General features: G+C 44.0%; 1 protein-coding gene across 2 annotated transcripts; it reads left to right on the plus strand.

Moving 5' to 3' along the window:
• Window positions 1-7,349: 7,349 nt before the first annotated feature.
• Window positions 7,350-10,640, plus strand: LOC136481208 (protein FLX-like 3). 2 transcript variants are annotated; one of them, XM_066478561.1, is made up of 4 exons: window positions 7,350-7,484; window positions 9,397-9,924; window positions 10,117-10,250; window positions 10,329-10,640. In XM_066478561.1, the coding sequence occupies exons 2-4, from the start codon at window positions 9,404-9,406 to the stop codon at window positions 10,568-10,570; spliced, it is 897 nt and encodes a 298-aa protein (XP_066334658.1). In that variant the 5' UTR covers window positions 7,350-7,484; window positions 9,397-9,403; the 3' UTR covers window positions 10,571-10,640. The 2 variants fall into 2 exon arrangements, with proteins under 2 accessions (XP_066334658.1, XP_066334659.1); XM_066478562.1 differs by having other exon boundaries at window positions 10,340-10,640.
• The last annotated feature ends 15,709 nt before the right edge of the window (window positions 10,641-26,349 follow it).

The raw sequence follows: 26,349 nt of genomic DNA on the forward strand, positions 1-26,349 counted from the left end.
ACTGGTCGTAGGACAAGCGATCTATAGCTAGAAGAACGAGTCGAGGCAGCGTGGGGGGTTGTCACCGGAATCGATTGATAGTGGTAGTGGAGATGTATCTTAGAACAGTTTCGGTCGCCGGCAACGAGCTAGACGCCGCCATCGTCCAGGCCACTGGCCGGGTTTTCTGTTACAAGATAAAATTCAAGTTTGCTTCCTCCTCACCCTCTCCTTTTTATAGGATGCACCCCCCACCCCCCACCCCCGTGTCCCCAAGCCGGAGCCCGTGAAAACTCTTGGCGAAGAGGAGCTTCATCTTCCCAGGTCGACAGCTCAGGTGGAAGGTTCGACCATTGAATCAGCACTTGAGGTATCACTTCTTCTGAATTGCGATGCAGTTCTGCGATCCAAGATACGAAGAGGAACCCCTGTAACTGAATGGAAGGGTCAGGTAATTCAGGTGATACCTAGTGAGATGCTGAAATAGCCTTCTTCAGTTGGGACACATAAACACTGGGTGAATTGAACATGTGTCTGGTAGAGCCAATCGATAAGCAACTGAACCCACCCTGTCCACAATGGTGAATGGACCAAAGTAGCGAAAACTCAGTTTATTTGAGGACCTGTTAGCCAATGAAGTTTGGATATATGGCTGAAGTTTCAGGTATACTGAGTCCCCAACAGAAAACTGGCGAAATGATCGTTTGGAGTCAGCAAAATTCTTCATCTTAATCTGGGCTCTGTTCAGGTGCTGTTGGACAAGCTGCTTCATAAGATCTCACTCCTTCATCCAAGTATCAAGATCTTCATGTTGACAAGCTTCAACAATATCAATGCCAAGTTGATTTGGATCATGTCCATACAGTATTCTGAATGGTGTGTATCCTAGTGAGGAATGATAGGATGTATTGTACCATATTTCAGCCAAAGGTAACCAGAAAGCCCATTTGTTAGGTGTGGCATGAACAAAGCACCTTAAGTATGTTTCTAGACATTGGTTTACCCTCTCTATCTGACCATCTGTCTGTGGATGGTATGCAGTACTCATGTGCAAATTGACTTTGAGTAATTTGAATAATTCCTTCCACACTTGACTAGTGAGGATCCTATCTCTGTCTGATATCAATATCTTAGGCAGGCCATGCAGCTTGTATACCTGAGTCATATAGACCAGTGCCACTTGGAAAGCTGTAAATGGGTGAGACAAGGGTAAGAAGTGGGCATACTTTGAAAATTTATCCACAACCACAAGAATGCAGTTGTACTTTTCAGATCTGGGTAAACCCTCAATGAAGTCCAGAGATACTGTTTGCCAGGCACCAATGGGTACAGGTAGTGGAGCTAAGAGCCCAGGGTATGCCACCTTCTCAGTTTTATCTTGCTGACAAATAGAACACTGAGAAACAAACTGTTGAATGGTTTGCTTGAGATGGGGCCAAGCAAATAGTTTCTTAATCCTGTGATAAGTTGCCTCAACTCCAGAATGACCTCCTACAGGACTAGAGTGAAGAGCTTCCATAATATGATGCTGGACATTCAAATTCTCTCCAACCCAAATTGTAGATTTGAAATAAATGATACCATTTACCAAGGAGAAATGACCAGAAGGTGAGTGAATTGAAAGCTCTTTCATGAGTTGAGCAGACTTAGGATCATTGGTATAAGCTGATTGAATATCTTGAAGCCAGGTGGACTGAACAGACACCATGGTTGCTAAATCATGAATGTCACCATGTGTAGTTCTGGACAGAGAATCAGCTACCTTGTTGTCCTTACCTTGCTTATAAACTAGCTTATAGTTGAGTCCCAACAATTTGGTCAAAGCTTTGTGTTGAGCCTGCATCAGATAGGGCCTCCAGTAATCAACTGCCAATAAGATTGCCATGCTTTCCTTTTCATAAGTTGACAGTTCTTGAGCTTTAATACCCAATGCTTTACTAACATAAGCAATAGGGTGGCCTCCTTGTTGCAACACAGCTCCAATCCCCTTATCAGATGCATTGTCTCAATGACAAAAGTCTTGGAAAAATCAGGGAGAGCTAGAACAGGAGCAGTCATTAATGCTTGTTGGAGAGCTTGAAATGATGCTGAATGTTCAGATGTCCACACATACTGCACCCCCTTCTTGAGCAGATTAGTAAGAGGCTTGGAGCTCCAAAATATCTGACAAACTTCCTATAGTAGCATGCCATACCCAGAAACTCCTGAGTTCCATCATAGAGGTAGGTACTGGCCAAGTAGCAATAATCTGCACCTTACTGGGATCAGTACCAACACCCTGTGCACTAATCACATATCCCAAATAATTGAGTTGCTTTCTTGCAAAAGAACACATTGTCAATTTGACATAGAATTAGTGCTCCAGAAAGAGTTGAAAGACTTGGGCAGTATGTGACAAATGCTCTTCCCAACTTTTATTGTAAATAAGGACATCATCAATGAACACTACCACAAATTTCCTGAGCAATGGAGCCAATATCTCATTCATTACACCTTGAAATGTACCTGGTCCACCAGTGACTCCATAAGGCATGACCTTATACTCATAATGCCCACCGTGAGTTTGGAAAGCAGTCTTGAATTCTTCACTAGCTGCCATGCGAATTTGGTGAAACCCGAAGCACAGATCTAAGGAAGTGAATCATTGAGCTCCTGATAATTCATCAATCAATTCATCTATGACTGGTAGGGGATACTTGTTTTTAACAGTCAAAGCATTCAGTCTCCTGTAATCTACACATAACCTCCAATCACCAGTTTTCCTTTTAACCAGTAACACTGGTGAGGAAAATGGACTAGTGCTTTGTTGGATCAAACCCTTCTGCAAGAGATCAACAATTTGTCTCTCTGTTTCATCCTTCTGAAAAGGGTTATACCTATAGGGTCTGATTCTAAAAGGTTGAGCTCCAGGTAATAAAGGTATGGAGTGATCTTCAGGTCTTGAAAGAGGGAGATGAGGTAGTGGCTGAAAAATTGGAGAGAATTTATCAATAATTTCTTGAATATATAGAGGAATTGGCTCAGATGCAACTGGTACAGTCCTGTGATCTTCCACTGAATGTAACTCCACAAGATGAAGGACAGCATCGGTTTTATACATGGCATGTAACTGAGCAGCTGATATGGGTGAGCCCCAAGAAGTGTGAGGCTGTATACCCTGAAGTTTCACTGAATTACCCTCATGATCAAATTGCAACAACTTATCAGCCCAGTGTATCTGCATAGGACTGTGCACAGACAACCAATCCATGCCTAAGATCACATCATAACATCCTAGAGGTATGATCTTGAATGAACATTTGAAAGTATGGCCTTGGATACCCCACATAAGATCTGGAAGTTCATAAGCACACAGAATTTCAGCTCCATTTGCTACACGAACTTGAACTGGGTTTGGTAAAGGCTGCCAACCAGAAACCTTGGAAGCTAGCTGTTCATTGATGAAGCAATGAGAACTACCAGAATCCAATAACATAAAAGCCTCTTGCCCAGCCACAAACCCTCTCAGCCTGATAGTTTTACTGCCTTCAGTTCCATTCAGAGCTTGAACAGAAAGAGCCATCAGATCATCACCAGAGTCAGATTCCCCCAACACTTGGGATGGATGACTAGGATGCTCTTCAGAAAGAATTTGCCACACTTCCTCCATAACATGCACAGAGACAGCAGAGCAAGTATGTGAAGGATTCCACTTTTCTCCACATTTGAAGCATAATCCTTTTGCTCTTCTGTAATTCTTTAGAGCAGACGACTTGTCCTCTGAAGATTTGGGCTTCTGTTGATCACCTCCCTTCTTTTCTTCACTTACAGTAGCTCTAGCAGGACTGGAAGAAACTGCTGGTTTAGAGCCATCCACAACAGAATACTTCTTGTTCAGGCTTGAATACTCTTGTCGTCTTGTCTCTTTGCTTGGATTGTCTTGCAATGCTTCTTCCTGCAACAATGCCAAAGAGCTCATAGTATACAAGTCGGTAGGTCTATGCATCATAACAACAACACGAATTGCCATCAATAAAACGGTTACAAATGACAACAGATGAAAGGTAGGATCATGAACTAAGATTTGGTGGAGGATATCACTGTATTGTTCAATGTATTCAGTGACATTAGTGCCCTGTTTGATGTGGAAAAAGGATCTGAGTTGATTATGCTCATCCTTCTCAAATTTATGGCAAACATCGGTGGTAAACTGATCCCACTTCATAGATTTAGCCCCTCCCCTCACGTATGCAGCCAAAGACTAGCTGACCCAGTAAAGTGCATCACAACAATCTTAACACATCTATAGCTATCGATTGAGTAAACATCGAAATAGGATTCAGCTTTTGTAACCCATAAACGAGGATATGACCCATCGAACGAGGGGAAAGGATAATTTGGCAGAGCACTGGGTGGTAGTTGATGACATGTATGAACTCTCGGGTCACAGCTTGTAAAATCATCATCAACATAGATTCAGGGAGATTTGTGATGAGCATTCGCACCTATGACGAAAGGTGGATCTGGGATGGTGTACACCACCCCAAATCCAGCGCTCCGGTGGTGGGGTTCATGACGGTGGCCACTTGGCCCAGACGGCGCCTCGGACGAGGATGGCCCCAGGTGAGCGGAGCTCGTCGCCTTGTTCGCCGACTCTAGTTTGGGGTCAAAATCGAGGTCGGGGTGCGGCAAATGGATCTCGCCTTCGATCACCACTTGCTTTGATTTGTTGCCGAAGTAGTGCTCCATGCGCTCCCCAAGTAGTTCAACACGTGCTCGAGATCAGCAACGCGATGATTCACCTCCGGCTTCCATACTTCCAAGTCGGTCTTCGCCAGCTTCATCTCTTCCATCGAGTGCTTGAGCTCGGTGATCCCCTTGGAGTTCTCGCCGAGCAAAGCGAGGATCTGCCTGAATTGCTCCTCTGGAGTCGCCATCGACATCTGCCTATGGGTGCAGTAGGAGTGCTACGCCAGGATTGCTCGCTCCGATACCAGTTTGTCACCGCAATCGATTGATAGTGGTAGTGGAGATGTATCTTTAGAACAGTTTCGGTCACTGGTAACGAGCCAGACGCCGCCGTCGCCCAGGCCACCGTCCGGGTTCTCTGTTACAGGATAAAACTCAAGTTTGCTTCCTCATCACCCTCTCCTTTTTATAGGATGCACGGCACCCGCCCGTTACATGGGCTAAGCTCCTACTCGGCCCACTCTGGCCCAACGTAGCGTCGATTCGGTTTAGTCGCCCTTGGCCCAACATTCAGCGTCACCTCTCCTTCAATGTCTTCTTCTTCAGTATCATGGTCATCGGCGCCGTTGATAGGGGTCTGAGTTTTATACTTGCGCTAGCTTATGGTATTACCATTCCGAATCCGAACAAATCTTGTCGAGCGTCCAAGGAAAGCCTATTCCTGCTAGCCTGTCAAGTGTCGACTACCATGTCTGGGCCGGGCGTTTCCTAGCCCAATTCGTAAACAGCGTGTGCCGTGTGCACATTGGATTGGATTATTGGATCATCGCAGTCTCGTCGTCTCCTAATCCGATCACACTAATCGGCGAACGATCACTGGATTTAATCCCAGCGATCAATTTTCTGACATATGCATGCGCGCCAATTCCACTCGCCTGCTTTCTTTTTGTCTGACGTCACCATGGACACAAACGACGAAAAAGCAAACAATTTACTTTAAAATGCTATAACTTCGGTGTATCTATTTTTAATTCTATCTATACAGGTGCTCTACGCGACGAGGCGAACAAAACTAGATCCCACTTTCATATGTTTTGAAGAATTTTGCTAATAGCAACTTTTTTTAGGAAAACCATGTGTACTAACTTATAACATATAACTTTATGCGAAAACTTAGAAACACAACTTATTTTAAAAAAAGTTATTAAACACAAATGATCGAATTAATTTATATCTTATGCCAAAACTTACAAACACAAAGTTATTAACACACAAAGAAACAGATTAACTTATAACATATACCAAAACTTAGAAATACAAAAGTTATGAAACGCAGCTTAACACAACTTGTGTACATAAATTATTCCATATAACTTGTGTATATAAGTTATTCAATACAACACGTGTGCATAAGTTATTCCATATAACTTGTGTACATAAGTTATTTAATACAATTTGTATGCATAAGTTGCAAGTCATAAGTTATATGTTGTAAACTATATATATGTTATAAGTTATTACATAAAATTTGGTACTAGAAATAAAATATTTTGAAACATATGTAAGTGGGGTCTAATTTTATTCGCTCGTCACATAGAACACACCAATACAGACGGAATTAAAAATGGATACACCGTTTTGAAGTTATAGCAATTTAAAAATAAACGTTTCACTTTTTTTTTAACTGACGTCAGCAGCAGCTTAATCGTCGCCTGTATGCATTCGCGCGTGGCGTTGTAGGATCGTCGTTCGCTAAATAGAAATATGGTGAACGATCACTTAAATGGATTTGTGCTCCTAATCTAGTTCGTAATGAGCCTGCTTGTACCTTTTCATTTAGAAATACTCTCCTAGAGTCCTAGTCCTGAAATATAAGTGATCTATAAGCATTCAAAATTTAGCTTAAAAATCATAAGAGATTCTAGGTGAACTAACCCTCTAACCCAACTTAAAAAGAAAACATTCACATGTATATATACCATAGTTTTACTAACCCAAATATAGTGAACATGAAGGGTTACATGAGTAATTTAGTTTATTACATAATATATGTCCTAAAAATTCTAGGATACCCTAACCTTAAAATGTAGTAAAATGATATGATATATGATAAAATACAAGTATACTTTAATATGATAATGTGTCTTCTTAAAAAAATGTTCAGACTTGAGAAGAAAAATGTAAAACATGTTCTAGCTTCATGAAAAAAAAACTGGCTTCATTAGGAGAATGTTGCAGCTTCTAAGAAATTTTGCCAGCTTCATGACCAAAATGTTCCATGTTTAGGAGAAACTTATTCCAGCACAATGAACAATTTTGTTCCAACATCACCAAAAATGCTATAAATTTGGGATAAAAAATATTATAATATATTTTATATGAAATAACAATACTATAAAAATGAATCAAACATAGATTTAAAAAGACCATTACCAAATGTTACCCTAGGATAGTGATAGAAAAGGAAAAAATATTCACTAGTGGATATGGAAATGTTATTAGTGATATAAGCTATCATAATGAAAGCAGTTGAAAGCAAAATAAAAACAGAAAAAAAAAAGAAAAACAAATCATGGCAAAAGAAAGGGAAAAAATGACGGAGAAAGAATGAGCCAGTTTCATGGGCCGCTTTCTTGCAACGGAAATTGGCCCAGTAGCGCTCGCCGAGAGAAGCAAGCTGTAAACAAGGGGAGCCCGAAGAATTGTTCTCCTGGGTTCACACTGACTGCTGTTTGTCTTCTCCCCGGGGGCGACGACGGCCGCCGCCTTACGCGCAGCTGACCCAGGGCTTCGTCGCGCCCTTTGCCGGTGCCGGCGACGAGAACCCGCCGCACCCGGTATGGCCCCGCCCCTTCTCCCCCCTTCCTGCGTTGCAAAATTGAGTACCCGAACCCTAACTCGATCTATTTTGTTATTTGTATTCGGATCTGATCGAATCTCAAGTGTATACATGTATTATGCCTACCAAGTTCGATTTTTTTTTATCGGGCGTACATGTGTACAGCCATGCCCTTTTCTGGGTTCGCCTGTGCTTTTTTTTTTGAGAAATCTGGAGGGGCTTGCGCCCCTACAGTGAAGTGTGTGTGGATCGGACAAGTTCCTGTGAATTGCAGTATACCTTGGTTGCTTCTTTGTTGGAAAGTGAATAAATGTAAGAGCCATGGGGCATAGGGTCTGGAATTTGCATAGAAAGCTTCGAGGGCGAGGAACTGATACATTTGTTGTTGGCTATGAGCGTCGAGGATGGAAATCCTTGGCTTGGTTCACCCCCAGAGGTTTAGCAAGAGACTCGAGCGATGGGTGTATGGCCTCCTGCAATCGAATCACGCTGAACTTCACAAAAGCGATAACGCTGCCACCATGACGCTATCCCCGATACTGGGTGCCGTCTCCGCTAGCCTGGGCACCGTGGTCCACCTTGTTCGCTCACGTGGTCATCGAGTTGAGTGAAGGGAAAACAAAACGACAAGATGCAAGTATCCGATCGACTGCAGTTAGTAGCTTAGGCGTTACCGTTACCAAGGCTAACCAAACTAATCAAGTAATTCCTTACCATGTTTACGTTAGCGCTGTTATCTCATTCCTTTGCGTTTGCGTTTCATTATGCCAACCAAACAGTGTTTTCAGTTAGCTGTAATCCAGCTTTTGGTCTGTATAGTTTTATGGATACCTCTTTATCTGCAGCCTGCAGCATGGCCTATCTTTCCCCAATGCTATTGTTATTCGCTTGTTCTTGTGAAGATTTAACAGGGTAATCCAAGCAACCTTGTTCTTCTCACCTTTTTATCTTGATATGAGTATCCACGCAGACATAACAAAGATAAGGCATCCTCTGAGTTATACACCATAAAAGTTGCCAACTGATGCAAGAAAAGAGTATTTTTCTTGCAATGTTATGATATTCCAATGGCGTTGTTGCTTCGGTATTCTGTACCATAGACATGCTATTATGTTGCGGTTGCATTGCTCTAAATCTGATTGCTTATGCTTGGTTCGCCAGAACAATGTTTATTGCAGCAGATCGACCAACCTCCAGGTTGCTCAGTCTTTTGGATGTGGGTGATGGATGTAGCTTAGTTATCCTTGTGCGGCATGTTTCTGCAAACATAGAAGTTGGATGGTTATGCGTTATGAAGTCGCTTCTTTTTTGAAGCAGCATGAAAGTGAAAAATAGTGATACTCAATGGCCCATGCAAATTGTCTGTGCTGAGTTTTCAGCATGAAAACTGAAAGTACCCACTTTTACCCCTATTTTGTTAATAGGGTTATGTGCTGCATATCCACATTATTTTTTTCTATCCATGTTGATGGATAGATGATAGTAGCTAACGTTGTAATTGTATGTTTTATGCTTGTGGCCGATTTTCTTGTTTATATTCCTCTAAAGATGGTTGTTGCAAACTTGTGATATTCATACTTATTGAGATGTTATTAAGATACAAATATACCTGCATGAAAAAGGGGGTCTTGTTAGTTAGATGGATCTCATCAACTAACTGAACAAATTGATTTCGCTTACTTTTCTTTGAACTGTGATGATATAACCTGTCCTGAAAAGTGAGTTTTCATGTAATCTAGTGTCAGTTATTTTCAGAAAGGCCTCAATTCGAGTATTTGTGACTGCACAGTTCTCATGAATTTATACCTCACATGCAGCATGAACACAATATATTCTCTTGAGTTATATTTCGATTCTTTATTTTACATATCCTTACTCTCTTGCGCATGATTCTGATTACTCTTCATTAGGCTATAAATGGCAGGAAGGCACCGTGCATCCCGCCAATACCATGATGACCCTCGAGGATATCGTGATGCTCCACCTCCTCCACTTGCACGAACAAGGCCTCTCTCTCCGCGTCGCTTGGCGGAGGAATTATCTAGTCACCGTGCCGAGATGCGTAGAATCCGTGAAGACAATCAGCGTCTGGCAGATGAAATTGTTAGTCTCAGGCAAACCAAGCCGCGTTTGGAAGAAGACCTCCAAGTCTCAAGTCAGGCTGTTCCGAAGCTCCGGGCAGAGAAAGAGCTTGAATCGAGGGAGCTGACTCAGAGGAATCTGAAGCTGGAAGCTGAACTGCGTGCCTTAGAACCCCTTAGGCAAGATGCTCTGTATCTGCAATCTGAAGCAAGTAAACTACAGTCTTTGAGGCAAGAGTTGGCTGCCAAGGTTCGAGGTCTATTGAAAGAGCTTGAACATCAGAAATCTGAAAGCCAGAAAATGACTGCTATGATAGCTGAACGTGATGCTCTCTGTCAAGAATTGCACCAGGCTAGGTAAGTAGGTATTGAGATGTTATTTTACTGTCTTTCTTCTAGAACAGATGCAGCCTGTTGATTTTCATGATGGTTCATGTGTTAACTCTGATGGCTGCCTCCAAGGCCCTTTTAGTCCAGTGTCCCTTTGGTTTGCCTTTTGTATTTGTATTTAGTTGATTGAAGAGCAGCTAACTAATGGTATCATTGTAGGGCGAACCTTGAGTTTGAAAAGAAGGCAAAGCCAGAGCTGACTGCACAGGTTCAGGTAATGGAGAATGATCTTGTAGCTATGGCTCAGGAGGCTGAGAAGCTGAGGGCTGATATTGCAAAGAGAAACACACCTAGTAAGTCCTCCCCCTCCCCCCCCACCCCATTTGCATGGTTATTACTAAAATAATAACACATCGAGTCCTATAACATAGTCTACTTTCAGGTTTCAGCAGCCGTGGGGCTTATGGCGCCTCTTTGTCGACTCCTGGGATGGGTTTGCAAGGCATGTATGATGGCAGCTATCCTACGGTTGGGAGCCGCTATGGCAGTGGCACTGGGCCTTGGAGCTCGCATGATCCCCATGGTTACCTGCATCTGTAATTGTGCTTCTGACCAGTGTTCTCCTCTGAACAGGTCCCTGAGTACCTTGATTAAGCTTCTTGTAGTAGTATAACATGCGGTGTACCCCCCTAGCTGGTCAATAAATACACAGCAATATACCAACTCTGGTTGCCTTGGTTCCCTTTTTTCTCATTAGAAAATTGGCGCCCACCCCTGTTGCACACACTGATGATGTGTGCTGATATGTTGTGCATGCAACGGACTACCGGAGCATTAGATGTTTGGTCACTGTGTCATTTTGCAGCGGTGAGTTTTGGCTTGATTCCTTATTAGGGAACATGACTTTAAGATGCATAACAAAAAGAACAGAGATACAGTGCACCTACACCTGCACAAACAAAATCAATCTGAACAGAAGTTTCATGAACTTTAATAAAGGCCAAATCATAGAGACCAAGCATTCCCTTAACCCCTTTATATAAGTTACAATCATAGATAGAGGGGAAGATGGATGCCATGAACCTACATTACAGAGGGATCAGTGTCACTTTGAACAGTTGTTCATTCTCTTACATCGCCGTCGTCGTTGTCATGGCCAGCCTCCCTTTCGTCCTCCTCGTTGTCGGTCTCCCTGTCCTCCTCAGGCGGCAGCTTGAAGCGGCAGAGCTGGCACGGAGGCACTGGGAGATGCAGCGCTCGTAGAAGCCGTGCGCGCTCGGCATGGTCCTCAGCGCGTCGCCGGCCTCGTACTCGTCGAGGCACACCGCGCACTCCCCACTCTCCCTCGCCCACCGTCGTCTCCGGCAGACAAGCTATGGCCACGCTGGATGCCGGGACGGCGCCGAGGGTGAAGCTGCCGTACTCTTCGTCGTCGTACGCTCCGGCGTCGGCGTCGGCGTCGCCGTGCCGCGGATGGTCTCCCCGGTCACCGTCATCGCGAGGCCCAAAGACGAAGACGAAGACTTCAGCAGCCTCCATGTTTGGGTCTAAATGTCTAATGGCACCCTGTGAGGCAGCATGGTGCGATCGTAGAGCCGCATTTGAGCGATGGCATTCTCTGGGAAAGGTCCGGCGGCGGCGGCGACGCGTTCGGCTGCGTCAGCTCGGGGTCCGAGCGAGGCCCCTCGTCGGCGACCGTCAAGGAAACTTCGCCGGAGCTGCTGCCATCGCCGTCGCCGTCCATCTTGATCTCGCTCTGCACCGGAGGCGGGCGGGCAAGAGGACAGCTAGCGCGCGGCCGGAGAAGATGAACGGGCGGGCCGGGTAGTTGTAACAGGAACAATGCGCGATTGCGCGCTCGCTGGACTCCTAGTCCTAGTAGTTATAAGACGAGGCGTGGGAGCCCGGCAAGTCCATTCCGATCCCGGGTCGACCATGGGTGTTCTTTGCACTCTGGGCAATCGGGATCGGAACAGAATTCCGGCGGCGCCCCGTCCTGGCTCCGGCTCTAAGCTTAGGGCGTTTCGTGCTGCACTACACCTTGGGCGGTTGAGCATATGATCGGCGGCGTCATGACTCATGAAGGTGAATAAATTCATCGTCCACCTCAACGAAACTTACGTGGAGACTTGTTTCTTTTTCTCATTAAAAACAATCAGGCAAGAGCACCAGCTCACACTGAACAGAACAGAACAATTAACCCCGTTGAAGTCCCTCGAATCAGGCCCCTACTTCATCTTCTCTTTTCACCCATACATGTATTCTCTCTTTTTGACACTACATCAAGTCAAATTATAATATGTAGTTTATACAAATCAATTAACTCTTCATAATCCCACGACTATTACATTAAATCTTCAGCATCCGTCAACATCATATAGATACACACATAGGAATGGATAGTCTCAAATAAATTCACAAACAAACTCCCATGCTCGAATTCACATTTCATACTCCAAGTTGACATTTAGTTGACACATCCATGGGTTCATATAGCAACATCCATGTACAAACATACTGAATAAATTTGCACAAAATTTGATACGGACTTACGTGGGGCTGGGTGGAAGCTAAGGTATTGTTGGGGCCGAGGAGAGGGCTGGAGCTCAAGGCCGAACCATGGGGGTAGGAGAGCAGGAGCTGGGGGCCCAACCTTGGTAGTGGGCGCGTGGAGCTCGAAGCGTCAAAGGTCAAGGTTGGGGGCGGTTCAAGCATAGAAATTTAGAGGTGGGAGGCACGAGCTAGGGTTTCACCTAAGGGACAAAATCGGGTAGAGAAAACATCAGGGGGGCAGGGTGGAGTAAGGATCTAATTACCGGCGGCGGGGAGGTGGATCCAACAAGTGGCAATAGAGGCGGGGGGGGGGGGGGGGGGGCTCGGATGATGAAGTGATTCTATGGGGGTGTAGAGTTAGAAGGGGGATAGGAAGGTAAACTTGGCCATAAGGCCCGAGGCCTGATGGCCCGCCCACAGCCTGCTCTTTTGGTCCGCCCCAGGAACGGCACGGCCCGGTGGCCGTTGGGCCCAGGCCAGCGACCCGATCCTAGGGCCGTGCCTGGGCACAACCCGTCGTGCCGCCCAGCCCGATCTGCAGATGGCCTGTTAAGGCCTTTCACAGCCACCTTCAACTTAGGAATAAAAACCAAGCTCTAATTCCTAATTCCCACACTTAGCCGCCGTACCCCGACTCGGCTCGCGCAGCGCCGCAGCGTGACTCCACGCACACCCGCCACCACCTCCTCGCTTTCTTCCGACTCCGCCCAGCGCACTCGACGGCCAGTGCCTAGCGGCGGCGTAGCTCCTCCGCGTTCGATGGCCACCGCCTGGCGACAGCGCAGCAACAGCTCCCGCGGTTGCAGCGTAGCAGTTCGCTCCTGGGCCGACTCAGGCACGTCATGCCAGCAGGCCGTCGGGCTAGCTCAGCACGGCCTAGCCCCTTTAGGGCCGTGCTTGGGCCGTTGGTGCCTCTCGTGTGCTGGCACAGCACGCCCCGATGAACTTGACAAGCCGTGCTGGCCCATGACCACCGAGCGGGCCAAGCACGGGCCCATGCCATGTTGGGCTGGGCGGCCCGAATGGTCATCTATATGGGAAGGATAGAGATCGTAAAGTAAGGACCTTAGAGAGAGTCACGGAAATAAAGACTTGAGGGTGATCCGAGGACTTCCTACATTTGAGGGATTGAGGAATGACTTTACTATAGTAAGTTTTTTGCCACTCAATTGCCAAAAGTAGGTGAGTCCTAGGAGTTGCTCTCAAAGGACTAAAAGAGGGATGCTTGCTAAGCTAACAACCGTAAGCAATGGAAAAATAAATAAACAACAATTGTGTCTACTTGAATTGAGGCTTCAACATGCATTGTACAACACCTCTACACAAGTGGTTGCGCATCCACCGCCAAGCACCATACCACCAAATGTTGGTCACCACACTACACCATAGTCACAAAAACATAAAGGAATCGTGTGGCCCAAATCCAGTTGAGCGGTCGTTCACTGGATTTCTCCCCAGCGAACGACGCGTCCATCCGCACGGATCTCTCCGTTCCTTTTCCTTTAATTATTCTGTGCTGTTTTTTCTTTCTTTATAGGTTCCACTTCGTTCTTAAATATTTCCCCCCTTTCCATGGTATGTAGATATATTCCGTACATTGGTCAGATTTGTCCCATGGCATTGACTATTGGCTGCACCTGGACGAACGTTTATTTTTTCTTTCTACCATTTTTTATCTTTTTTTTGTTACATATTTATAAGTTATACTATATAGTTATTTTTCGTACATAGTTTCATATTTCTGCTATTATGTTATGATATTAATTTGTACAACTAAATTATGGAATATAACTTATATGTCCGACTTTACATCTAAGGTCTTGTTTGGCTTACTCCATATTCGGCTTGTTGTTTTTCAGTTGAAACAGTGTTTTTCTCTTACAACAATTTAGCCAGAACAATGTTCTCAGCCAGTTTCAGCCAAGATTCAGACCAGCGAACAGGGCCATTACCACAACTTATATGTCACAACTTTTATAATATAAAATTTTACAGAGCAGAACTTATTAACACAAGTTTTTATCTTAACTTTTATTAGGCAGCGTTGACAAGTTGTATAGAATAACTTAAGTACATAAATTTTTAGAATAACTTATTAACATATGTTGTGTTTCATAATTTTTTGTACATAAGTTGTGTTTTCATAACTTTTGTATTTACAAGCTTTTGGCATAAGTCATATGTTATAAGATATAAGTTATAAGTTAGTATACATAAATTGCTATTAGAAAAAAAAATCTTCAAAACATATGTAAGTGAGGTCTAATTTTATTCGCCTCGTCGCATAGAACACATCGGTGCAGATAGAATTAAAAACGGATACCCTTTGAGAAGTTATAGCATTTTGAAATAAATGTTTTTTTCTTTTTTTTTTAATGATGTCAGCAGCTTGGGAAAGCGTGTCTTGAGAGGAGAGTGTCTGCTGCACGCGTGGTTCCATCCAGAAAAGGATAAAGGTGGGATTTTTTTTTGCTAGAAAAGGAAATGTAGCCTATCCAGAAATTGTTCGCTAGATATAATTTAGACGGACATTTGCCATTTAGTCTGGTCGATCATGTGGACATGGCATCGTCATTGCTTGTGCCATCATTACCGATAATGTTGCACACCAAGCCATTTCCACCCGCTGCAGTAAGCTCTAAGCCATATGGCACTCGTGTCGTCATTGGCACTCACACCGTCGATGATATCCTACACTATACTTACCCTGCCACATTGGGTTAGCCACCGTACTCCGTTGCAAAGCCGCCAAGCCAATACACAAGCACCATATTGGGCGACCACTAAGTTTTTCACGCCCTTCGAGATATGGCCGACGCATCTCATCTATCTAATAGCCTATATTGCCCACAGCTCGCCAACATATCGTAGATATCAATTGCACTAGAAGTACCATCCCTAGCTATCCTCAAAGAGCCTCCTTGTGTCAGAACGACCACCACTATGCAAGATTGACCGCTGCCATAGTGCAAGAAGATGCGAGAACGCACTCCAGCAACCCATCTCAAGTCTTTGGAAATTGATTATTAGGGTGTGGTGTGTAGGATGAAAACGGAAGTGGTAATTATCGTTTACTTATGATCAATCTTCGAGAATTTATTCTTTTCTTAGAAAAACGAAAATTTTAGCTACATTCTTTTTCTTAGAAAAACGAAAATGGTAGCTCAAACCACAAATATATAGAATAAATTCTAAGAAAACGTAAAACAGATGAAATTGATTGTGGTTTTACGTTTCCAACTGTTTAAGCAATTTAATTTAATTACCATATGTTTGTATCGTCTGTTAGGTTGATCTCCACTAAGTTGGCCCAACGGCCAATTGGGCCCTTGATCCGCGCCCTGATCGGGGGCGCCCAGCCGTTCTCCTAGATGATGGGCCTCCATCGCGTAACACTATAAAGAGGAAGGTGGGGGCCAGGGCGCAAGCTACAAGGTTCACCACAGCCGCCAGCCCCTCACCAATGTTCTATCCCTAGACCGATCGAGAGGGACGCTGCAAACGACGGGAAGCTCCATCGTCTTCACCGCCGCCACAGCACCATGCCTGCACTGTTGCTACCTATGACGACCAAGCGGGCTCGTCACGGCTACCTCTACTCCGACCCGCTGTGGCTACTATGTCACCGGCGCCTCGGCCACGACACGGTTTAGTGAGGTACATCGGCAAGTCATCCCATCTATGTCACACCCAATTTTAAGGATAAAATGGGATGCAAAATCTTATGTGCGCCCAGAGATCAGTCACACACATAAGCCGACAAATTATGAATAGTATCATCACAAGTGTTTATTACATCACGAAAAAGACAGAGTCTTCACATAAATATAGCGGAAGTATAAAGAAAAGATCTCTCGTGAAAGCTCCATATCACAGGGACGTCAACTGGTTGACCACAAGTCTAATAATTCTCAGGGAAATCGTTATTATCATAGCCATCTGTTACCCATATAGGATTTTTATCCAAATAATGAAAATAAACAAGCGTAAGTACATGTCGTACTAAACAAGTGTAACATGGGGTTCATGAGGCTCAAAAGGCTTGACACAGGTTTAACATCGTTCAGCTTTTAGTTGTCAAAATTTTAGCATAAGAGTAGCAACAAATTATTTCAATTTCCAAAATAAAATACATGATCAATGTAAACATTAGTAATGAATAGCATAAACAGATAATTCTTAGTGTTAATCTATTCCATAAGGGTTCTAAGGCCGCTCGTGACCGTGAGCACGGCTGATATACCAGTTTTACACTATGCAGAGGTTGTACACTTTCACTGTGAGTCGTGATACACATATGCTCGGGTTAATTACTCCCAAAATACTTCCAAGGTGAGCAGGCAGGGGTCACTATGAAGCCTTTCAAAGGTTCATCTAACAAGTTAGGGCCATTAGATTCACTCGGTAAACAGATATAGAAACCCTCCTATCGAATGGCATAATTCCATCGCGGCTATACACATAAGAGTAGAGGCTATCCTATATCCGATTCATCAAGCCATTCTTACGCCAATGAAGATAACCACTAACAAGCTAGAAAAGGTCCTCATACTCAGCTAAAGCCAGAGCCATGCAACCCTCACAGCTGTACTGTAAGTCCTGGATGATCACTTATAGATAAGTCCTTAGGGAAAGGAATCTAAAGCATTTAGAAAGTAGTTAAACACTCCAGCCCCCTGTTTCCAAGTTACTAAAAAGTCATATTTTAATATTTATTGCATATAACATTAGTCAAGTTACAAGATCATGGTTTAATTGAGCACTAGCAAAGCTACCCAATGCATATCCCGTAGGTGTCAAGGTATAAGTTCAATTCTAGGGAATCCCTATCAAGGTGACACATGCAACATGAATTTAATGTATTAAAGTGAATAGGAAACAAGGATGATCTCATGCTATACTTGTCTTGAACAAAGTACTCCTGCTGATCCTACTCTTCAAAGTAGTACCCTTGATCTCCTATGAATTGCTCACCGTCTATACTCGATAATCACAGCAACATACAAGCATCCAGAAGCAATCATGCATAGCAAACAAAAGCTATAGATTAGAATAGTACACCAATCATCATAAAATCAAGATGAAAAATTTAGAAAATGAATCTATGTCTCAATACGAACTCACAGATGCGAAGATCACAAAAATCAGAGCTAAAACGAAGAAGTTATGGATTAAACAAGATTTCCTTTAGTAAAATAATAGATTAAATCTAACCTCGAATTTTAAAAGTTGAAAACCTACTTAATAGTAGTATGAACATGTAGATTATGGAATTACAAACCTAACGCAAGTTGAATGGATCAAATCGGAGTTAAAACGGAGATTTTATGGCTAAAACAAGATTAGTGGCAAAACTGTGAATTGGTGAAAACGCATTTTAGATCTAACCGAAACAAAGTAAGCTTTCAAAAGAAGAAAATAAAATCTAGAAAGACGCTATGGACTGTGGGTTAAGATCTAATTAATTGTAAGGGGGTTTTTGCAAAAACGCCAGCGAAGAGGTATTGTAGGGTCGAGATAGCGACTAGAGGGGGTGAATAGTCGTTTCTAAAACTTAATCGCGTCGGCTAACCGAAATAAGTGCGGAATTAAAACTATCGGTCTAGCCAAGACTACACCCCTCTATCTATGTTCTCTAGCACCTTGCAAAGATCCTAATTAAGCAACAAAGGTGCCGGGCTAACTAGAGCCCACCTAACCAATTCTAGAAGCAAGGTCACACAAACATATGTCACTAGTATTTCAAGCAATGAGGGAGGTCCTACACATGCTAGTAAGCAAAAGCACAAAGCCAACTAAGCTCACTAGCAATGCTCAATAACAAGGCAACCAATACCAAATTAGAGAGCGCAAATACTTAGCTACACAAACTAAGCAAAGTGACTAACAAGGTTACACAAACCAAATTAGCCACGCAAGGGAGCTACTTCTATGCTACATAAGCAAGAAGGTAACTAGTGAGCTACACAAGCTAACTAATTACAAGAGCAACTACACAAGCACAATATATATAAAAGTAATCACAAGCTTGTGTAAGGGGATTACAAACCAACGGGAAGAACAAGGTTGACACGGTCATTTTCTCCCGAGGTTCACGTGCTTACCAACACGCTACGTCTCTGTTGTGTCGACCGCTCACTTGGTGGTTCGGTGGCTAATTAGCATCACCCGCCAAGCCCGCACGTCGGGCACCGTAAGAACCTACCCCGAAAGTGAGGGTAGCTCAATGACATGCTCAACTAGAGTTGCTCTTCGTGGCTCCCGCGGGGCGAGCACAATGCCCCTCACAAAGCTCTTCTCCGGAGCACCGCACAAGCTTCTTGTGGGCTTTGACGGAGACCACAACCAAGCCGTCTAGGAGGTGGCAACCTCCAAGAGTAACAAGCACCACCAGCTTGCAACTCGATCACCTAGTGCCACTTGATGCAATCTCACAATGCAACGCACTAGAATCACACTCACTCGCAATCGATTCGTACTCTTGCAAGCACATGTGAGTTAGAGGGCATCCAAGCACTCCTACACAAGCCACATAGGCGTGAGGGTGCTAAGCAACCAGCCCAAGGCCGGCCACACACTCCTTTTATAGCCCCAAGGGCTAAAATAGCCGTTACCCCTTCACTGGGCAAAGCGCGTACTGACCGGATGCGCAGGTCATAACGACCGGACGCTAAAACCCAGCGTCCGGTCACTTACAAAGAGGTTCCAGCGATGTTTTTCAGCGACCGGACGCGTCCGATCATCACTTACCGGACTCTCCTAGCGTCCGATCGCTTTTGGACATGCTAAAAACACTGACCGGACGCTGTGACCGGACTCGCAGGTGCTGATCGGACGCTGGACCCAGCGTCCGGTCGTTTTTCACGCCAGCATCCGGTCATAGACCTTTCAGCGCTAAAATGGCTATAACTCTTAGCTTCGAACTTCGATTTTGATGATCTTGGACATTTTGGAAAGCTTACTCAGAGGGCTACACATCCCACATGCATACTTGATGCAAATCACAATGGATCAAACAAAATAGTATTCCAATACAAGGACCATCCTATAGTTCGGAGTACACCGAAAAACCTTTTTTCTCTTCTCTAAGTTGATTCACGACAACTCTAACTTCTTCTCCTTTGCAAATTTGCCAACACCACCAAGTGTGCACCACCATGTGTATGTGTGTTAGCTTTTCACAAATATTTTCCAAAGGATTAGCCACTCAACTTGCCACGCCACTCGATCCTAGCGATGATGCAAAGTTAGATCACTCGAGTGGCACTAGATGACCGATACACAAACAAGTTTGCCCCTCTTGATAGTACAGCCATCTATCCTAAACCCGGTCATCAACTTCTCTACACACCTATGACCGGTGAAATGAAATGCCCTAGGTTATACCTTTGCCTTGCGCATTTCATTCCATCTCCTCCAATGTCGATGCAACACATGCACCAACATGATCAACAATGATATGATCCACTTCATATCATCACGTGATCATATTGGTTCATCAATCTTGACTTCACTTGCTTTTTACCATTGACTTCGTCCATCGGCGCCAAGTCTTGCTCAAGCTTCACCGTCACGCGGTCCATCGCTCTAAAGCCTCCGACTTGCCCTTCACGCTTGCAACCGGTCCATCAAGCCAAGTCTTGTCTTGATCTTCTCCACCTTGATCACATGACTCAATGTGATGTCTCATGTGCAATAAGCTCCTTCATCATCACATGTGTGAGATTTGCAACATCTACAAACCATATTCACCTTCATGGCATATGTTGCTCACACACATGTACTTGTGGACTAATCACCTGTGTATCTCACATAAACACAATTAGTCCACCTAGGGTTGTCACTCAATTACCAAAACCACACAAGGACCTTTCAGGTATCCTTGATCTTGGGCCGCTGGATTAGATTTGGACGGCCGGGATTGGATCGGGCGGGGAAGAGGCGACGGCGGCCGGCCGGAATAGGACGGACATGCGGTGCCATGGCCGGAGCGGCAAAAAGCTCACCGGCGACGTCAGTTTAGAACCTATAGTGCACGGTTTCTCGAATGGAGAGATCCAGGAGAGAGAGGAGAGGATGGGGAACTCACCGAAACTAAAAGAAACGAGTGGGGAAGCGACGACAGCGTGCAGTAGTGGCTTGAAGCCGATGGCGGCGATGGTGCTAGGGCTAGGTGGCTGTGAGCTCTAGGCGAAGGTGGCTGCGGCGCTGGAGCTCGGATTGGGAGGCACGGGCACGGGGCATCCGATTTTTATGAGGCGGGGACGGCTTGGGCGACACGGCAATGGACAGCAGCGTAGCGAAGCCGGACACGGCGGCGCGGTGGATTCTGGCTCGGACTCGATTCGAAGGAAGAGGACAACCCTAGCGAGGGGGCCTAGGCTATCAGCCACACATAAATGGAGGAAGGGCGTGGACGACACAGGCCGACCTGAAGGCTTGCTTAGTTGGGCCGTCGAGGAAAGGAAAGAATGGCCCGGCGCTGCTGCTAGGCTACAAGTGGGAAAAGCGGGGCGTGCTGTGGGACTAGGTCGGTAGGCCAGCGTGGAGTAGTAGGCTCCAATAAGTCCTATCAATGGTATCAGAGCTAGGTTAACTAGGCATAGATCTAGCTCTTGGAGTAGATCAGAACAAGAAAGTAGGTGGGGATTCAATTTGTAGAAATGGATTGAAACCCTAACTCAAAACCCTAACCCTAACCCTAGATAGATGGACGGAGAAGGGGAGGACCTACCTGGTTTCTTGCCACCGTCGCCACCGCCGCGCGCGGGAAGATGCACCCACCGCTGCCTCACTGGCACACAGGGATATGGTGAGCCGCGCTCGTCGTCGTGCGCGTGAGCCCTGGCCGAGGACACCGTCTTAGGACCGCTCGATGGCGGCGCGCTCACCCACTAGGGAGCGCGCACTCCAGCGAGGGGACCCACGATGGCGTCGCACTAGGGTTTAGGATAAACCCCACCGCAGTGCGTGTGGGAGTCTAGAGCACCGTTGCCAAGACCGCTCGATGGCAGCGCATTCTGCCTAGGGCGAGCGTGCGCATCGGCGAGGGGACCGACGGCGGCGGCGCTCCGCTGCTCTCTCTTCTCCCGCTACGCTACGGGTGGCTACCAGAGCTGCTACACTAAGCACTGCGGTGTAGAGAGAGAAAGTGAAGAACACGAATGAGCTAGGGTTTTAGGCGCACCACCATGGCTGCCGGTTTTAATCTTGTGAGAATGACGGAGGACCGTTGGATCGCTACAGACGGCTGTGTGTGCTCCGACCGAAAGGAGCACAAGCGGGGTAGTGAATTCTCGGCTCAGGCCCAGGTTGCAGCCTGGACGTGGGGGAGCGCGGCGCGAGCGGCCGTCGTGGGCCGGTCTCTGCTGCTGGGCCACGATAAAGCATGGGCGCGCGGGCATGCTGAGCGCACTGGGCCGTGTGTGCGGGCGCGCTGGCGGATGGGCCAATTTCGCTGAGCGCCATAGAACAGTAGCACATTTATGTTTATTCATTTTCAGAAGCAAATTTTAATGATTTTTTGTCTAGTTTAAATCTCTATCAGCATTTGAACCAACGGGGTCATTTTTTAGAGACTAGTTGAGTACAGTAAAATGCTTCTGAAAAGTAGATAAATAATTTTCTCATGTTTTCGCTGTAAAGTTTAATGTTGATTATCTTCCAATTAAATTCGAACCAACGGGAAAATTTAATTTGAAGAGTTGTTACATTTAGTAAATTATGATTATGTTTATCATTTAATTAAATTGGAACCAACGGAAAATTTTAAATTAGAGGAGTAGTTCGATTTGTTTATGTTAGATTATGGTATTGTTATTTTCTGACCAACATTGATGATAATAATATTATAATAAATTTAAGTTTAAAGTTTAAATCTCTGATAAATTTTACACCAATTTGCTCAATTTTTCAGAGAGTAGATAAGGACCAAGAAATGCTCCTGAACTAAAAGAATGTATTTTATTATCAAGTTTCCACTGCAATGATGTTGATTATCTTCTAATTAAATTTGAACCAATGGAAGAATTTAATTTTGAAGAGTGGTTATATGTATTTAAAGTAGATTTATGAGTTTTATGTATTAATTCTATTTTCTGCCAGACGGTCATGTAGAATTGATGTAGAAGCACCTTGTTTATTTAACCGATGAAATCACTCGGCTGCATGCCAACGGGCTGCAATGCTGGGCTATGTGAATGAAAAGGCTTGAGTCAAGCCAGTTTAGAATTATTTTTTATTAGTTTACTAATTTTCTGATTAAATTGGAACCAATGGTAAGATTTAATTGGAAAATGAAGAAATAAGTGAATGTTTGAGTCGTCATGACTAAGTTTTTGTTACAGTAAATTGTGTATAGATTTATCCCGCATGGGGAGAAGATTTGGCATAATACTTATGCTAGTCAATACTGCATGGCGGGAGAAGTTTTGTGATGATTCACATGTTTTATATCCCGCATAGCGAGAGAAGTTTGGGTAGCTCTTATGTTGTCCTAGTATTGACCGTGGCACAATAGAAATGCATCATCATGGTCAATACTAACCAAAAGATAAGAAAAGATATAAGCGTGACTTGTAAAAGTACTGCTAATGAAAGACCTCGTTAAATTCTTGAAGTGAAATAAGGAAAGTGTACTACTAAACGGATCAAGAAATAACTTTGTTTACATTACATAATCATCTGAATGAAGCAAGTTATAAGTGTCTCCTCGTTCACAGGTTTTCTAAATAGTTCTCAAAATTATGGCAGTAAAGTTCATGCTATATTTCAAGAGGAAGAATATTAAGATCAATTAAGAAAAATATTCTTCATTAAGAGTGAGATAAAGATCAATTAAGAAAGATACTCTTCATTAAGAGTGAGATAAAATTTAATTAAGATGAATGCGACCGTTGAAGGAGTACAACGGTCACAACAATGATACCCCTAAGCAGAGAAATAGCTAAATTTATGGACCTTTTAAAGTTCTGACAGGAAGATAGCGTAGTCAGACTCAAAGATGTTAAGGTAGTGCTTAAAGCGCCATATGAGGTTTTAACAAATTAAACCCAAAATAAGATATTTGAAGATACACCATTTTTAGAAAAGATGGGAAGATCTGGGAGAGCATGGTATGTAGAGGTATGTAGAGACCTATGACTTGAAGAGAAGCAGGACTACGTGCCCACTTCAGTGATTCAAAACAACGAATTTCTTGATACCTGTTGATGTTGTATGACTTATACAACACCTGTTGTTGGCTATTCGAAGAAGATGAATAATGTAAATAAGGATCTTGTGATATAGGAGCCTATATAATCAATTGTCTCTTGGCAATGAAGAGCAACAATAGCCCCACATGAAAGTGCCAGTAGCTGAGGTCACAGAAGGTCTCAAAGAATTAGTAAACCAGTTTTCTGATGACTATCAAGTCTATGTTAGTGAAGAAATTCAAATGGAGGGTGATCCCACCTCATTTGAAGAAGTCATGAGAAGCGTTTACTCGTTTAAATGGTAAGAAGCTATGGAAGTTGAAATGAATTCGATGAATACCAACGATGTTTGGGACTTAAAAGAAATTCCTAATAGAGCCAAAACAATAGGCTGTAAAAGGGTCTACAACACAAAACGTGACTACAAAGGGAATGTAGAAAGATATAAAGCACAACTTATAGGAAAAGGCTTTACGCAAAGAGAATAAATAGATTACAATGAGAGTTTTCTCTCCAGTCTCATGCAAGGATTCTTTTAAATTATAATGGTGTTATTGGCACATTACTATTTAGAGTTAGATCAGATGGATGTAAAGACAAACATTCCTCAATGGGGATTTGTATGAAAACATTTACATGGCAAAACCCAAAAGTTTTGTCGTGAAAGCAAAAGAACATATGGGATGCCGCCTGTAGAAATCTATTTATGGGTTAAAACAAGTCTCTAGACAATATTATTTGAAGTTAATGAAACGATAAGAAAGTTTGGGTTTTAAAGTAAATGAGAAGGACAATAGTGTTTATGCGAAGTTCAAGAATAGAAAATTCATTTTCCACATCCTCTGAATAGATGACATTCTACTCACTAGTAGTGATGTTAATCTGTCATTGGAGAAGAAGAAGTTTTATTCTCAAGATTCAATGTTAATGATCTTGGTGAAGCATCATTGGTTTTAGGAATCGAAATTCACCGAGATAAAAAAAAGGGTATTAGGACTATCGCAAAGGCATATTTAGAAAAGATTCTAAAGAAATAAGGTATGCATGCGAGTAAACCTACGCCTGCTCCTATAGTCAAGGGTAATAGATTTAGAAATTTTCAGTGTTTCAGGAACCGATATGAGATCGATAAAATGAACATGGTTTCATATGCTTCAGCCGTTGAAAGCTTAATAAATATACAAGTAAGAACTTACCCTGACGTAGGTTACGTATCTAGGATATTTTGGCAGAAGTCCAGTCCAGATATAGATCACTGGAATGGAGTTAAGAATGCCTTGCAATTTTTGCAAAGTATCATATGCCTCATGCTGAGTAAGAAAAAAATAAGTACTCTCAAATAGTCATGGGTACAAATGTTAAGTTTTGGCGAGATGTGTAGTGAAATCCACAGTAGTTGCTAACACTCGCAGTTGGAGTATTATTATGAAAAAGCTCCAATGAAACTGTTGTGGCGTCATCAATGATGCATACCATAGTATAGCTTGTCATGAGGCCTCAGGAACGGGCAAAAATGGTAGTCAACAGCAATAACCATTTAAAGTAGTTAACTCCTAAGACAACAGGTCAAGTGTGCTGTCAAACACATTGACATTAAGTTATATGTTATAAAGGAGAAAATCCAGAATCATTTTAAAAGTATTGAGCATATGAGTACCAAGCAAGTACTTACGGATCCGCTTACCAAAGGCTAACCACCCAGTGCATTCAGAGAACACACAGTCGACATGGGTTTACGGAAAAGCCTATGATTTCTGGATACTAAGGGCCTAGTTGAGAATCTGTTTCAAAACAAAGAGGTGCATTGTAGTTGTTTAATCTAATGGCAACTGACCGTGATGATGAGGCACGCTCTATGCACTGATATGTGATGGAATGGGAAAAAGATAAAGTAAGTAAAGTTTAAGTCATAAGGTAAGATCAAGGGGGAGAATGTTAGATTGATCTCCACCAAGTTGGCCCAAGTGCCAATTGGGCTCTTTATCCGTGCCCTGATCGGGGACGCCTAGCCGTTCTCCTGGCTGATAGGCCCCCATCGCGTAGCACTATAAAGAGAAAGGTGGGGGCTAGGGTGCAAGGTACAAGGTTCACCGCAGCCGCCAGCCCTTCACCGATGTCCTATCCCTAGACCGATCGAGATGGACGCTGTAAGCGACGAGAAGCTCCATCGCCTTCACCGTCGCCACAGCACAGCGCCTGCACTGCTGCTACCTACGACGACCTAGCATGCGCGTCACGGATACCTCTACTCCGACCCGTTGTGGCTACTACGTCACCGGCGTCTCGACCGCGACACGGTTTAGTGAGATACATCAGCAAGTCATCCCATCTAAGTCAAGTTTTACCTACTAAATCTGCACATAGAGGTCCTGAAAATTCTATCATCGTCTTCTTCAGAAAAAAAGGAATAGGCCAACTAACTATGATCTTTAGATCGCCTAAGCCCAAACACTCGCTTGACATGTTGCAACCATAGCCGCATAATTCTCATTCCTCAGCACCACACTTCATAATCGGTAGTCATGTCCATAGTACTATCTTCCACATGTCCATCCTCTGGCGCCATGTTGAGTTCATCTGCTCCATCATCACGTTACAAACATGAATCGTAGGTACTATCCAATGCGCCGCCGCCGTCGTCAGCAGCGTCCCCGGCCTTCGTCATCATCGTATATCCTCGTCCACGTCGGCCTCCGTGCCCTCC

Source organism: Miscanthus floridulus, chromosome 9, assembly GCF_019320115.1.
Source record: "Miscanthus floridulus cultivar M001 chromosome 9, ASM1932011v1, whole genome shotgun sequence".
Taxonomy (NCBI): domain Eukaryota; kingdom Viridiplantae; phylum Streptophyta; class Magnoliopsida; order Poales; family Poaceae; genus Miscanthus; species Miscanthus floridulus.